We start from the raw sequence: 16,724 nt of genomic DNA, 5'->3' as shown, positions 1-16,724 counted from the left end.
CATCACACTGAGCACGGGGCCCCCCCAGGGCTGTGTGCTCAGTCCACTGCTGTTCACTCTGCTGACCCACGACTGTGCTGCAACACACAGCTCGAACCACATCATCAAGTTCGCTGATGACACGACTGTGGTGGGTCTCATCAGCAAGAACGACAAGTCTGCTTACAGAGAGGAGGTGCAGCGGCTAACGGACTGGTGCAGAGCCAACAACCTGTCTCTGAATGTAAACAAAACAAAAGAGATGGTTCTTGACTTCAGGAGAGCACGGAGCGACCACTCTCCGCTGAAGATCGACAGCTCCTCCGTAGAGATCGTTAAGAGCACCAAATTTCTTGGTGTTCACCTGGTGGAGAATCTCACCTGCTCCCTCAACACCAGTTCCATAGCCAAGAAAGCCCAGCAGCGTCTCTACTTTCTGCGAAGGCTGAGAAAAATAAGAGACCATATCGCTGATTATTACAGCAACTTCAGGATGAGGGTATCTTCAGGAGCGATTACATCAAGCTGGCACAAGGTGGAGATTGGCATCATCACAGGGTGCACTATCTCAGTGACACTGTTCTCCCTACCCATGAACATGCTCACTAAGTCTGCTGAACCAGAGTGCAGAGGGCCCAGAGTGAATTCCGCTCAACGGCAACCACCCATCAGGGCATTCATGGATGACCTCACAGTCACCACAGAATCAGCCCCAGGCTGCCGGTGGATTCTGCAGGGGCTCAAAAAGCTGGTGGAGTGGGTCTAAAGTGTTTCAAACCAGACAAATCAAGATCAATGGTGCTGAGGAAAAGCAAGGTGGAAAACAAGTTCCGTTTCAGCATCGCAGGTTCAGCCATCCCAACCATCACAGAAAAGCCAGTCAAGAGCTTAGGCAAGGTTTTTGACAGCTCTCTAAGGGACACGGCATCCATTCAGGCAACCTGCACCGAGTTGGATGGCTGGCTGAAATCCGTGGACAAGTCTGGCCTGCCTGGGAAGTTCAAAGCCTGGGTGTATCAGCATGGCATTCTTCCAGAATCCTGCGGCCCCTCCTCGTCTATGCGGTTCTGATCTCAACAGTCAAAACCTTAGAGAGGAGGGTCAGTAAGCACCTTAGGAGATGGCTGGGGTTACCAAGGAGCCTGAGAAGCATCTTACGCTATGGACACCACAATAAACTGCAACTGCCCTTCAAATCCTTGGAGCAGGAATTCAAGGTAACAGGAGCCAGAGAACTGGTACAGTACAGAGACTCAAGTGATCCGAAAGTGGCTAGAGCAGGGATCCATGTGAGGACTGGCAGGAAGTGGAGGGCAGAGGAAACTGTTCAGGAAGCAGAGGAAAGGCTGCGTCACAGGAGGCTGGTGGGAGTGGTCACACAAGGCCGAGCTGGGCTAGGATCCTTTCCAACTCCCCAAATGGACACCATCAGAGGGAAGGAAAGGCACTGCTCAGTTCAGGAGGAGGTGAGAGCAGCAGTGGAGGAGACGAGAACCTGCAAGGCAGTGGAAATGAAGCAACAGGGAGTTTGGACAAGATGGGAGAATGTGGCGGAGAGGAAAGTGACCTGGGCTGAGCTTTGGAAAGCCGAGCCACACCGCATCCAATTTTTCATCCAGGCAGTGTACGATGTGCTTCCAAGCCCATCAAACCTGCACATGTGGGGCAAGGCAGAGTCATCAGCGTGCCCACTGTGTTCCAAGCAAGGAACCCTGGAGCACATCCTCAGCAGCTGCACAAGGGCACTTGGTGAGGGACGGTACCGATGGAGGCATGATCAGGTCCTGAAGACCATCGCCGAAGCTATCAGTGCAGGAGTGGAGTGGGCGAAGCAGTCCCGACCCTCCAAGCAGACCATTGCCTTGGTAAGAGCTGGGGAGCAGCCAATACCCGCCAAAAGAACATCGGCAGGTATCCTGACCTCTGCAAGGGACTGGCAGCTGTTGGTGGACCCTGAAAGGCAGCTGAAGTTCTCCAGCCATATCGCAGCCACCACCTTGCGACCAGACATTGTCCTTGTGTCTGAGTCTACGAAGCAGGTGGTGATGCTGGGGCTGACAGTCTCATGGGAAGATCACTTGGAAGAGGCCTTTGAAAGGAAGCTATCTAAGTATGCAGGACTGGTCAGCAACTGCCAGCAGGGTGGATGGAAAGCGAGGTGTCTCCCAGTGGAGATTGAATGTAGGGGATTCGCAGCCCGTTCCTTAGCCAGAGCCTACAGCAATTTGGGCATCGAGGGAGAGAGGAAGAGGAGAGCCATCCGCAGTACCACCGATGCGGCAGAGAGGGCCTCAAGGTGGCTGTGGCTCAAGAGAGGGGAGCCATGGAATCATGTGTAGCGAGCCATCTGGACACAAGCTGGGGTCTGATCAGCCCCGGCTGGGTCACCTGGAGGAGGGTTATGATGTTGAAAGACCCGAAACACCCAATGATTCCAGGAACATCACTGATGATGTGTCCAGAGGCATCAGTAGATGTATGCACACAACATCATTTATTTTTATATTATAATTTGCCCTTTAATGTGTCTATTGTCCTGTTTATTAATTATTGTACTGTCTTGCACTATTTTGTGCACTTTATGTAGTCCCATGTAGGTCTGAAGTCTACTGTAGTTTTGTGTTGTTTCATGTAGCACCAGGGTCCTTGAGGAATGTTGTTTTGTTTTTACAGTGGACTGTACCAGCAGCTTATGGTTGAAATGACAATAAAAGCGACTTGACTTGACTTGGTGTGTAGATTGAGTGAGCTACCAGAGAGAGTAGTTGAGGCAGGTGCAGTAACAACATTGAAAAGTGCATGAATCAGACGGTTATGGGGGTGTGGGTCAATTGTGGATAAATGGTGGACAACTAGCTTGTTGGGCACCTGGAGATGGACAAATTGGGCTGAAGTGTCTGTTTTCTGTGTTATCGTGTTTCACTGTATTACTCTGTGACTCTTATGCCCTGGTGCATTAACCCTTTCTTTCTCTATCCATAAATTCTCTCTGATCTGCTGAATGCTTTATATTCCTACTTCAGATTTCCATCATCCACAATGTTTTGTTTTTGCATTTACCCTCTTATTTCATTTGATGAGATCCCCCTCTTTCTTCCCTATGCTGAAGTGCCCACGCACTTGCTCAATTATTATAGAAATGTGACAAATTATCAGTTTAAGTACAAAAATAATCCTTTGCTATTACTGAATGCTGACAGAAAAAAAACAAACCCAAGTCCATCAATAACTGAAAGCCTATTCAATGGTCAAAAAGTAACATTCCATACAACCTTCATTCAGAAATCAAACACCCCAACGATGTCGTCGCCGTTCAAACTTCCAGCATTGCATCTGGGTTCAAAATCACCATCAATAAAGCGCTGCTCTAAATATAGTTCAAAATGCTCCATCGATGTAAGAACTATTTAATGCCTCAATAGCATCGTCACTGATCAAAGTTCTAGTCCAAAAATATCGCAAAATAGGAATCTCACAGACTAATTCTCTAACCAATTTTAATATATTTTCCTGTTAAGATAATTTGCATTTAACAATCTAGCCTGATAGACTTTAGGTAAAATAATTAGAGGAATAGGGCAGGGAGTGGACAATGTAACTACAAATGTGAAGGGAGAAGTGATCTACCCATGGTTAGTTTAAAATGTAAAAGCGGGAGACAACAAATGTAATAGTTGATATTCAGTAGTTACAATTTGAAAGGCAACACATATAAATTTAATGCAACAGTGAATAAATTGGATAATTTAAAATCCAAAAATAATGTATTTGATATACAAAAAATATACAAACGGAATAAATGTATATTTAAAAGAAAAAAAAAACAAAAAACACAAAATGCTGGCAGAACTCAGCAGGACAGACAGCATCTATGGGAGGAGGTAGTGACGACGTTTCGGGCCGAAACCCTTCATCAGGAGGGTTTCGGCCCGAAACGTTGTCACAACTCCTGATGAAGGGTTTTGGCCCGAAACGTCGTTATTACCTCCTCCCATAGATGCTGTCTGGCCTGCTGAGTTCTGCCAGCATTTTGTATTTTTTTGTTTTTTATTTATTTCCAACATCTGCAGATTCACTCGTGTTGCCTTTATATTTAAAAGGAGGTCTTTTCGAGGGCGTTAAATAAATGGAAATACAAGAGAATAATATAATTTACGCAGATACAGTATATTACCGGGGAAAAAATCATTCAAGTGACAATACAGTGCGAACTCAGTGACCCTTACCGGTCGCATTAAACCCAAATCATTATCCTGTCACTAATTTGACCCCAGTCTCAAGTCGTCATCAATGACAAGAGGCGTTGACATCTCCGTTCACCATATCCCTCATCAAAATTCATTGCATGCGGAGAGGGAACGACTTTTCACAAGATCAAAGGCTCTTAGAGTCCAATGTTAGTCTGAAAATCTAAGGAGAAAATCATTTTGTGAACATCTAAAATTTTGAGAAAGAGGTCGGGCTTGAAATCTTGTGGGAGGCTGCGACACCTGGGATTTGGGTGAGGAAGACCGAAACGTGTCGGGACGAGAAGTGAGTGAGGTTTTGAGGGTTTTCTTTGTGAATTTGATAGAATGTTCTGCAAAATAATCGTTCGATCTGTATTTGGTATCCCAGCTATGGACTAGCGTAACCATTCTTAACGTAAGGTTTCCACTTTGATATTTACTTCTCTAAGTTCACTTTATGACAGCGGAAGCCTAACGCTGACCGGATGAGGCGCATGGATCGATTGATAAATAATTCAAAGTTCGAAAAAAAGTTTAAGTGAAACTATAAATGAACAATGTCATTCGAGGGAGCAAATCGATTTGTCTGAGAAGGATGGTGATTCTTGTCTCCCGAGTTTTGTTAATTTGGATCTTCTCCGTGGATTGCCGTGCTGGAGAAGTTTGTGTGGTCCTGCGATCCCGAGAGCGATGCAGTCTGGAGCTATCCTCCTGGTAGGGTCACCCATGGCGGTAAGGTTGAGGGTGAGGTCCCTGACAAAGAACAATCCAACCAAGACCTCAACGGTGGAACAGGCGGATGAAGTTACTTCGAACTCAACGGGTGTGAAGGCGGATGAAGGCCGCAACAAATCCATCAGCTCCGATCGTCGTGGTTTCCATGCCATTGGAATCAGTTGGTTGATTTGTGAAGTATCGGGTGCTTCTTGGAATGCAACATCGAGTACACGTTAAACAAATACACGCACAGGCGTCTTCGCCCTGTGACAGATGAACGGAATGAAGACCGTCATCCTCGACCTCGACGGATAACCACGACGACGTTAACTTGGACAGCCCACAGTGTGTTGTTTCACTGTTAGGTAATGTGCCCCTGCTTTGATGCGTGGGCCTATTTTTACCTTCAGTGAGGGGTGCGGTGGGATGGGGTGGGGGATATATCACCCACTCAGAGTGCAGAGATCTGTTGTAAAAAAGAGCGAGAGACGACGACAAATCCCGCGTGTGGGCCACCACGCTTTCTGTTTCCCTTTTATCGCGACAGTGTACCTTGCTATCGCCCTTAGGTGGCGTGGAAGCGATATCTGGAGCTGTCCAAACCTGTGGGTACTTGATGGTCGGTGCGTCCCAGGATACCGAGGCGCTTCTTCAAATGCTCTATGGCTCTATAAACATCGGCCATGCAGTTAGGTTATTCTTAACTGGCCAAAGTTTCTTAAAATTAAAAAAAAACGGAAAATGCTGGAAACATCCAGTCGGTCAGGCATCGTCCGTGAAAAGGGAAACAGCCTCTTTTCAGCATTTTCTTTCTTATTTTAGTTTTCCTATCTGATTTTCATTGAAATTGCTGCGTTTGGTTCTGGATTCAAACTTTCGTCAAAAGCCGCATTCTCCCTGTTATAATCACATAGTGCACAAATCGCGCGACACATGCCAGTGATAATAAACAGGATTCTGATTCTGATAGCGAGGGAAGTAACCCGAATATAACTGTTCGCTACTGAATTCGGCACATTATCATGACGCCTTCTGATGTAACTGACGAAGTTAAAGCTTTAGATAAGTTTACCTGTTCTGGACATATATGTATGGCTTCCAATCGTAAACCATAGGTGGCAAGGACATCTCTGTCTGTGTGCGTGCAAGTGAAAACGCAGCACATCACAAAACATACAAACACAAACACCTTGTACTAGATATTCCTGTAAGTACTGTAAGAGCCTGAGAGCGCGCATCATTAAGCTCCTGAACAGCTTCTACTCCGAGGTTATAGGACCATTGAATGGTTCAATAATACTACAGATGCGTTCTTGACCTCACCATCTACCTCGTTATGATCCTGCACCTTGCAGTCTACTTGCTTTGGACTTTCTCTGCAGCGGCTACGCTTTATTTTGAACATAGAACATAGAATAGTACAGCACAGTACAGGCCCTTCGGCCCACAATGTTGTGCCGACCCTCAAACCCTGCCTCCCATATAACCCCCCCACCTTAAATTCGTCCATATACCTGTTTAGTAGTCTCTTAAACTTCACTAGTGTATCTGCCTCCACCACTGACTCAGGCAGTGCATTCCACACACCAACCACTCTCTGAGTGAAAAACCTTCCTCTGATATCCCCCTTGAACTTTCCACCCCTTACCTTAAAGCCATGTCCTCTTGTACTGAGCAGTGGTGCCCTGGGGAAGAGGTGCTGGCTGCCCACTCTGTCTGTTCCTCTTAATATCTTGTACACCTCTATCATGTCTCCTCTCATCCTCCTTCTCTCCAAAGAGTAAGCCCTAGCTCCCTTAATCTCTGATCATAATCCATACTCTCTAAACCAGGCAGCATCCTGGTAAATCTCCTCCGTACCCTTCCCAATGCTTCCACATCCTTCCTATAGTGAGGCGACCAGAACTGGACACAGTACTCCGTGTGGCCTTGCGATGCCCATTAAGAGTAACGGGGCAAGTTGGCGAAATGGTTAAATGCATCCCGGGGATGAGAAAGAGGCTGCGACAGAAAGGAGAGAATCGTGATGTTTTTCACAAAACGAAACTGGTTCGGCCAGATCTGGAATGTTGCTTCCAGTAGGAGAGAAGAGTCTGGAAAAGATAGATAGATAGATAGATAGATAGATAGATAGATAGATAGATAGATAGATAGATAGATACTTTATTCATCCCCATGGGGAAATTCAACTTTTTTTCCAATGTCCCATACACTTGTTGTAGCAAAACTAATTACATACAATACTTAACTCAGTAAAAAAATATGATATGCATCTAAATCACCGTCTCAAAAAGCATTAATAATAGCTTTTAAAAAGTTCTTAAGTCCTGGCGGTAGAATTGTAAAGCCTAATGGCATTGGGGAGTATTGACCTCTTCATCCTGTCTGAGGAGCATTGCATCGATAGTAACCTGTCGCTGAAACTGCTTCTCTGTCTCTGACAGAGAGATATCCTGATGCGATGGATGAGGGACTTGAGTGAGATGGATAAACTGCGGTAGTTCTCGCTCGGAGAGCAGAGGCCGACGGAAGAAGACAGAGAAGTTTAAAAGCACTAATATAGAAAGTAGGGAGCAACTTCGGATTGGCAGTTGGATCAGGAAGGGGGGGCATGGATACGCTCGGTAAAGTGGAACGCGGGAGATATTTTTGCTGTTAAGTTAGGTCTGGGACGCATTGCCGGTTTATCTCACTTCGCGAACCGTTGGGAGGGGGCTCTGACAGAGCGAATGGCTCGCATTTCCTACTGCAGCCTTTCAGCGAACTTCCCAGCGCGCAGGGCGGCCGCTGGAGGCCGCGGCAACACGACGGGACTGCCTGAGCAGGCCAGGTCCGCGGCGGTCTTTGGCCGGGTCTCCGCTAAGACGTTGCAACCCGAGCGGCGCGAAATAACTTCATTCTTTTTGCTCGCGTGTTCTCCGTCCCTTCCCTCTTGTATTCAACACACACACACACACGGAATTAAATATTTCTGTTTGGCGTCTGAACATCGCGCGTCTCCAAGGACAAGAACATTGCGCATCACATCACCACCAGCCACCGCTCTTAGTATAGTGTCCTTGATCAACTTCCTTACTGCAACTACTGTTTCCACAAAACATTTATACACTTTTCAACAGTGGTAATTCTTACCTGGGAACGCATGATAACGCCAGATTCTTTACATTGCGCATGAAACAAAGAGCAAAATGAAAATGAAACTCAGAGCCGTTTTTAGTGTCGGGGCGTGGTAACACTTGTGGTGATTGCAGCCGCTCCTGACATATCCCTTGCGTTTGTCCCGTAGGAACCATTATGCCTAATATGTTTCAGAGGGTCAGAATCCACACTCTGATTTTCTGCAGCTCAGGGCGTTTCCTGGCCAGGACTTTCTCTTTGACAAACAGAGTGAGACCCCCCCCCCCCCCCTTCTGTAGTTACCAGGTGGCGTCGGTGCTTTCTTTTCTAAATGGTCATGAATCCAGCACCCGGGGATCTTCTGCCATGTCCTGCCCTCTCAGAAGGGGATGTGACCTTGTAACTGGAGTTCCTTGCTGCCAAACATTGGAATTTCAGGAAACCTTCAGCTCCAGAGCCCTTGTCGGTCAGTTGTCATACAGATGATCATGAAAATTGAACCCATTAGTCTGAGGTGGAATGGAGTCTGGAGTGCTCACTTCAGTGAGACGGTTATGGAGAAAGAAGAGGCCACCCCACCCTTATCTTTTGAGCACATTCCATCTATAGTAAGGCACCTGCAAGCAATGGCAGGGTATCAGCTACCTATCCCAGCCGACGCCTTCCAAATCGGAATGGCAGGAGAAGCAATCCATTATCAGCACCTTCTCCCAGACCAACACACCCAGCAGCACACTCAGCTCGCTCCTATGAGCAGACCCAACACCAGTCTCCTGCTCCACTCCGAAACTACGTGAAACGGGAGAAGAATTCAAGAATATTCTCAAGATCGCCGTAGAAGAAAGTTACTCTTCCCCGATTCTGATGAATACCTGGACCATAGCTGTTCAAAGAGGTGGTGGAGCATTCGAAATGGCACTGAGCACCTTCCGTGCTTAGAGGCCACAGGAAAGCCAGGTATAAATGGTGGAAGTTTAAAGCCACTTCCCACACTCCATGGTTATCATAGGTCATTTCACTAACCTGTATAATAACCCTGTCCTTTCTCTTTTATTTATGAAGCCCCTCCTCATCTGAACACACCTCCCCCCTCCACAATTACCTACAGTCCTAGTCATATGATTCACTAGATCATTAGTCTAAGGTTGGGTCAGGTGAAAACCATGCCAAGAAAACAATGCCTTCTTTCTCCAACGACCAATGAATTTACACTAACTCTTTTCAAAACAACCATTCAACTCTCTGATTTTCTTAAACATATGCCAATTTGCATGTGCTCAGATAATGGACTCAGGGACCACTTCATCAAGTACCTCTCGTATTTCTGTATGTTCATGGTCTTCTGCTGCTATGGCCCACCCACTGCAGCATCAACGTGTTGTGCATTCACAGCTGCTCTTCTGCACACACCCATTGTAACGCATGGTTATTTAACTTACTGCTGCCTTCCTGTCAGTTTGGACTACTCTGGCCACTCTCCTCTGACCTCTCTCATTAACAAAACATTTTCACCCACAGAACTGCTGCTTGCTGGATTTTTTGTTCTTTGTTTTTCACACCATTCTCTACAAAGTGCTGTGCTTGAAAATCTGAGGAGTTCTGCAGTTTCTAAGATAATCAAACCACCCAGTCTATCACCAACAATCATTCCATGTCCAAAATCACTTAGATCACATTTCTTCCCCATTCTGATGTTTAGTCTGAACAAGAACTTGACCACTTCTGTGTGCTTTTATGCACTGAACTGATGCGACATTATTGACTGATTAGATATCTGCAATAATGAGCAGGTGTACCTAATAAAGTGGCCATTGAGTGTATTCCAGAGATTATTACTCTCATTCTCCCTCTGCAGAGCCTGTTTCTTAGCCTTCCTTATGCAGTGAGTAATTTCATGATCACAACAACTGAATCTTTCTCCTCACACAGCCATGTCTTTTTCCAGTTTCATGAGACCACGAGACCATAAGACGCCGGAGCAGAATTAAGTTATTTGGCCCATCAAGTCTGCTCCGCCATTTGATCATGACAGATACATCCTTTCAACCCCGTTCTCCTGCCTTCTCCTGGTAACTTCTCATACCCTGACTTATCAAAAATCTTTCTTTCTGTATCAATCTTTTTATTAATTAAAAAAGTACATTTATAAATAAACAAGAGGAGAATTATCTCAAATATCTATATCAATAATAAAAAGTAAAATAAACATTCTCAAGATCATACATAGTATTAATCTAATAGTATATAATAAAAAATAAGATAATCTATTCTTCTCTTATCATTCCATGAAAAGAAGAAAAAAGATAAAGAAACTTTTATAATTTTTATATTCATAAAAAAACCACTAAACAGAAAACAAAGAATAAGAGAGAACTAAAGGAACTGGGCAGCTCATGCTGAGAGTGAAAGCAAGAAAAAAGAGAGACTTTCTGATCAAATCCAGTGTTTCGAGAAGGTAACTGGAACAGCCATAAATCAAACCATGTGAAAATATTGAATAAAAGGTCACCAAGCTTCTTCAAATTTAAAAGATGTATCAAATGTCTGACTTCTTATTTTCTCTAAACTTAGACAGGACGTAATGGAAGTAAGCCAATTAAAAGCAGTGGGTGGATTAGAGTCCTTCCATTTAAGCAAAATGGCTCTCCTAGCCAATAAAGTTGTAAAAGCTATCATTTATTGAGCGGAAATAGGAATATATCCTGCCTCCGATGGAATGATCCCAAAAATTGCTGTAAGTAAATTCGGTTGTAGATCCAAATTCAAGACTTTTGATAAAGTTTTAAAGACTTCTTTCCAAAAATTATCTACCTTGATACAAGACCAAAACATATGAGTTAAAGTAGCCACCTCAATATTATATCTGTCGCAAATAGGATTAATATTGGAAAAGATACGGGCTAATTTATCCTTTGACATATATGCCCGATGTACTACCTTGAACTGTATTAAGGAATGACGGGCACAAATAGATGAAGTATTTACCAAATGAAAAATTTTATCCCATTGATTATCTGAAAGTGACTCTCGAAATTCCAGTTCCCACGCAGCTTTAATTTTATCGTTAGATAACATTCACAAATTCAATAACCATTTATAAATTATAACTATCAGTCCTTTTTGAAATGGTTTAACCTGAAAAAGAGTATCTATTATATTGGGTGAATAAGCAGAGGGAAAATTTGGAAGTAAACTACGTAGAAAATTCCTAATTTGTAAATATCTAAAAAAGTGTGCATTAGATAAGTCATAGTTGTCCACTAATAGAATGAAAGACATTAAACAATCCCCCATAAATAAGTCTAAAAAAGTTATTATTCCTTTGGTTTTCCAAATTAAAAAAGTCTGATTTGAAATTGATGGATTATACTAGAAAGAACAAAATTATTAAACTCAAAGAATCTATGAAACTGAAACCAAATTCTTAATGTATATTTAATAATGGGATTAAGGTCTCGACTACCAATCTTAGAAAGCAAAAAAGGAAGAGGAGCTCCCAGTAAAGAGGCCAAAGAATACTCCTTCACCGAGTTTTTCTCCAAATCCACCCATAAAGGACAGTCATGTATGTCTGAGAAATGAATCCAAAAAGAAATATATCAAATATCAATTGCCCAGTAATACATTCTAAAATTTGGCAAAGCCATACCACCGTACTTCTTTAATTCCTGCAATAAAGGTTTACTCAATCTAGGGTTTTTATTATTCCAAATGTAAGATAGAATTTTAGAGTCTATTCTGTCAAAAATCAGTTTAGGAACAAAAGAAGGGATTGCTTGGAATGCATATAAGAACTTTGGTAACACTAACATTCTAATAGCATTAATTCAACCAATGAATGATAATGTCATAGGAGACCATTTAGAAAGTACTTGTTGTGTGTACTGAATTAATGGAAGAAAGTTATATTTATACAGGTCCTTAAAATTTTTGGTAATTTTAATACCAAGATATGTAAAGTTATTTTTAGCAATGCTAAAAGGAATTTGATCATATTGATCCAAGTAGTTATTAATAGGAAATAACTCACTTTTGTGCAAATTTAATTAATATCCAGAAAAACTAAATTCAGAAAATATAGATAACATAGCAGGAATAGATTTCTTAGGATCTGAAATATAAGCTAACAAGTCATCTGCATACAACGAAACCTTATGCTCTTTATCTCCTCTCTTAATACCTTGAACCTTGTTGGAGTCCTGAAGAGCAATAGCAAGAGGTTCTAAAACCAGGTTGAACAACAGCAGACTAAGAGGGCAACCCTGCTGGGTACCTCTGTATAGCCTAAAATAAGGAGATTTTTCATTGTTAGTCATAACTGCCGCCATAGGAGCTTGAGAGATCAGCTTAATCCAGGAAATAAAACCTGGACCAAAATTAAATCTTTCTAAAACCTCAAATAAATAGGACCATTCTAACCTATCAAAGGCTTTTTCTGCATCAAAGGAAACAAGACATTTGCATTCTTTAGATGGAGAGGAATGAATAATGTTCAATAATCTCCAAATATTAAAATATGAGTATCTATCTGTTCTTAATAAATCCAGTTTGATCCTTAGAAATAACCTTAGATAGAATATTCTCTATCAAAAATCTACCAACCTCTGCTTTAAGTATACTCTATGGCCTGGACCCCACAGTTACATGTGACAATGAATTCCACAGATTCACCACCTTCTGGCTGAAGAAATTCCTCCCCATCTCCATTCTAAATGGACGTCCCCCTATTCTGAGGCTGTACTCTCTGGTCCTAGACTCCCCCACTATAAGAAACATCCTCTCCACATCCACTCTGTCTAGGCCTTTCAATATTCAATAGGTTACAGGGAGATCCATGCATTTTATTCTAGTCTCAGTTTGGTGATGGACTTGGGAGAATAAGTAGTCCCTAGTCATCAGATCAGATTTCAGAGTCATATTTATTTATCACACGTACATCAAGACGTACAATGAAGTACGTCAATGCTGGCACTGGAATGTGTGGCAACACTTGTAGGGTGGCCCCAGCACATCCTTGTTAATGCAAGTGGCACTTCAAGAGACAGGGGAGTCTGATGGCCCTACTATGTGACCCAGTAGACTACATCAGATCACAATCCCTACCACAGAGAACAGGTTCACCAAGTGCCGGTATCCCCAGTTTCAGATACACTCACTAGCTAACAATGACATCAGTCAGATGCAGTGAAATTTAGAAGGGTTGCTTGGCATTTTATTTGTTGAGAAGGCTTTCTTTTTATTCCCTAATAACACAGCCTTTAACCTCATTGCATCGTCTCTTTGTCATTTACTTTCTGCCCTCCACTGTAAGACCTTCCCTTCTGTTCTCTCCTTCCCATCTTCCCCATTCCCCCTTTTATTTACAGACTGGTTAACTCCAGCTAATCCCGATGAAAAGTCATTAACCTGCGGTGTTAACTTGTGCTTCCCCTCTCCTGGCATGCAGCTGGCATGCCAGGAAGTACTAGAAGCTTCTCTTCATCATTATTTAAGGTAGCTGTCTGCCACCTTGTACAGTATATGCAGATCCATTTAGCATTTCCAACACCAGTCTTCCAGGTTTATAATTTCTTTTAACCCAGCTGGGTCAGCAGGTTCGGGAACAGTTATTACCCTTCTACTATCAACCTCTTGAACCAGCATGGATAACTTCACTCACCTCAACTCTGAACTAATTCCACAATACATGGGCTCACTTTCAAGGACTCTACAACTCATGTTTGCAGAATATCTATCTATTTATCAATGAATCAATCAATCAATTTATTCCTATTCTATTTTCTATTCTTTCTCAGCTCAAGCTGGTAAAACCTGAAGTACAGGCATAGCCAACCACACTCATTTCTCAAATGCTTGGAACTTTTGGACTATTCTAGTTGTGTTTAGTATTGTGGCTTTCTGGAGATTTACATAAATGTTGCTGTGTAGGGTGAATTGTTTAATGCTATTGTGTAGTGACTTAGGGATGATACCAGTTGTAGATAATACTACCGGGACAATGTATGCCCTGTTTATGTCCCACAGTCCTGCAATTTCCCCTTTTAATTCAGCATATTTCTGGTGTTTTTCACTTATGGATTTCTGTATGTTATGTGTGTTTGGAAAGGCTATATCTATTCAGTAAGCTGTTCTTGTTTGTTTATCCCGTGATATTATATCCAGACAGTTATTATGGATTATTCTATCTGTAGTAATGGATTTGGAGCACTCTGACTCTAAAACTGGATCAGGCTTGTATTTATAGTCAGGTATGGTTTCTTTTATGAGTTTTTATTTTAAAGCAAGATTTTGGTGAATGACTTTTGCCTCTTGATTGTGACTGTGTAAGTAATCAGATTGAGTTAAACTGCTGCAGGATCCTGCAATGTGGTGAATTGTTTCTAGTTTCTCTTGGCATTTTCTACATTTGTTGTCTTGAATATGTTGGTCTTTAACTATGTATTTCTGACCATTTTTGTGTTAACCACCTGGTCCTGTATTTCCACAAGGAACCCTTCTGCTTCAGGGAAGAAGTCTCCTACTCTGAGCCAGGTGTTCAATGCTTCCTTGTCAACATCTAGCCTGCTCAGATCGTGGGGATATTTTCCATGGAAGGTCCATTAGTTAACTTTTTCTTTTATGGTGATAATTTCTTCGTATTTCTGGGTTGTACTTTCATTTAAATTTAGTGGTATGTACTTCTTATCAATATTGCAAATGCTCACATAAAGTGCTGGATCCCATTTTTGGTAATTAAAGTATCTCCTTAGAAGTTTTATCTGACTGTTGTGTAAACTTTTTATGTCTGTCATTCCTCTTCCCCCTTCTGTCCCAGGTAGTGTTAATCTAAATGTGTTCAATTGTACATAGTGTTTTCTAAAACTTGTCATTCCAGTTCTTCTTTTCTTTTAGAACCATAGAACATTACGCACAGAAACAGGCCTTTTGGCCCTTCTTGGCTGTGCTGAACCATTTTTCTGCCTAGTCCCCACTGACCTGCATCTGAACCATATCCCTCCAAACCCCTCTCATCCATGTACCTGTCCAAGTTATTCTTAAATGTTAAAAGTGAGCCTGCATTCACCACTTCATCTGGCAGCTCATTCCACACTCCCACCACTCTCTGTGTGAAGAAGCCCCCCCCCCCAATGTTCCCTTTAAACTTTTCCTCCTTCACCCTTAACCCATGACCTCTGGTTTTTTGCTCCCCTAGCCTTAGTGGAAACAGCCTGCTTGCATTCATTCTATCTATACCCATCATAATTTTATATACCTCTATCAAATCTCCCCTCATTCTTCTATGCTCCAGGGAATAAAGTCCTAACCTATTCAACCTTTCTCTGTAACTCAGTTTCTCAAGTCCCGGCAACATCCTTGTAAACCTTCTCTGCACTCTTTCAACCTTATTAATATCCTTCCTGTAATTCAGTGAGATTTCCCAGATCGATCTGAGCACTGGGCTGATTTAGAAAGGTCAGGTTACGGGCGGCAGGGTCCAGGCCCAGAGAGTATCGATGTGTAAGGCCTGGGTCTTAGAGTGAGGAACAACCTGATTTGCATGATATAAATGATGGGCCGGATGGATTGAAAAGGCAGGGTGTTGGGATCACAGGCAAGGGCTGAGCTGGTTCTGCTCGCTGATGTGCGGCATTTGCTCCATTTCTCACTGCACTAAGGCTGAGGCTGTGGGCCTGGTCCAGCCTCTCTGGGCTTCACGTCTGTGAGCTTCTGCTCTGCTGTGTGATGAACTGAGGCTGAGGCTGTGGGCCTGCTCCAGGCTTCACACGTATGGACTCACTCTCATTCTGAATGCTGTTTGCTTGCGTTTACTGTTTGCATGATCTGTGTGTGTTTTTTTTCTCTCTCTCGATGCAGATTGGGTATTTGTTGGTGTTTTTAATGGGTTCTTTTGGGTTTCTTTGTTTTGTGGTTGCCTCTAAGGGGACATACCTCAAGGGTTTGTACATACATAGATAGATAATAAATGTACTTTGAACTTTGGTTGTTAATGGATAGGGTGATTATAGTACACCAATGCTTCAACAGATGTTGTAGGTATTTCACAAGTATTGGGTGTAGTTTTATCTATTAAGAACTTCTATTAACCATGAGTGTTGGACAGAATCAAATTCTTTTTGGTCGTCAATTTAACAACATGAAAATTCTCTGCTTTTCCTCTGGGCTTGATTTAGAATTACATAATCTATTATCATTTGTTCTTTACATCCTTTCAAGCCTTTACGGTATCCTTTTTGCTCTGCTGTAAGAATATTATGGTTTTCTAAGTGAGTGGTGATTAGTTGCGAGATGCATGATGTGACAATTCTACATATAGTTCTTAAACAAGCAATAGGATGATATGTGGATGGGTCATTTGTGATTCCCCCTTGAGATAGCAGATAAGTTTTACTTTCTGTCAAAAAATCAGGCTCTTTTTCAGGATTTGTTGATATGTATTAATAGGTATGGATGAAGACAAGTAACTTTTTTCTACCAATGATTATGAATAGTATCAGTGCCAGTACTTTTCCAGTTTGGGTATTTTTTATAACTTCCTTCAGCATTTCCAGTGTAACTTCAGTTGCTAGCATGTCTTCAATTGTGTGAGTGTGTTCTTTGTCCTCCCTAACCCAGCTTGCTTCTTGATTGTTTGACCAGATATTAGACCAGAAGTTCATTATCTCTGTGATTGTTAGTAACTCT

General features: G+C 42.5%; 1 protein-coding gene across 1 annotated transcript in view; it reads right to left on the bottom strand.

Annotated features, from left to right (window-relative positions):
* Positions 1-8,124, bottom strand: part of nlrc5 (NLR family, CARD domain containing 5) — a 219,569-nt gene extending 211,445 nt beyond the window's left edge. The window contains exon 1 of the mRNA XM_073069838.1: positions 8,058-8,124. Coding sequence (XP_072925939.1) covers positions 8,058-8,098 — 41 coding nt within the window. The 5' untranslated portion in view covers positions 8,099-8,124. The remainder of the gene's footprint in view (positions 1-8,057) is intronic.
* Between the last annotated feature and the right edge of the window lie 8,600 nt (positions 8,125-16,724).

Source organism: Hemitrygon akajei, chromosome 17 (genome assembly GCF_048418815.1).
Source record: "Hemitrygon akajei chromosome 17, sHemAka1.3, whole genome shotgun sequence".
Taxonomy (NCBI): Eukaryota; Metazoa; Chordata; class Chondrichthyes; order Myliobatiformes; family Dasyatidae; genus Hemitrygon; species Hemitrygon akajei.
This window is presented reverse-complemented; position numbering and strand designations above follow the sequence as displayed.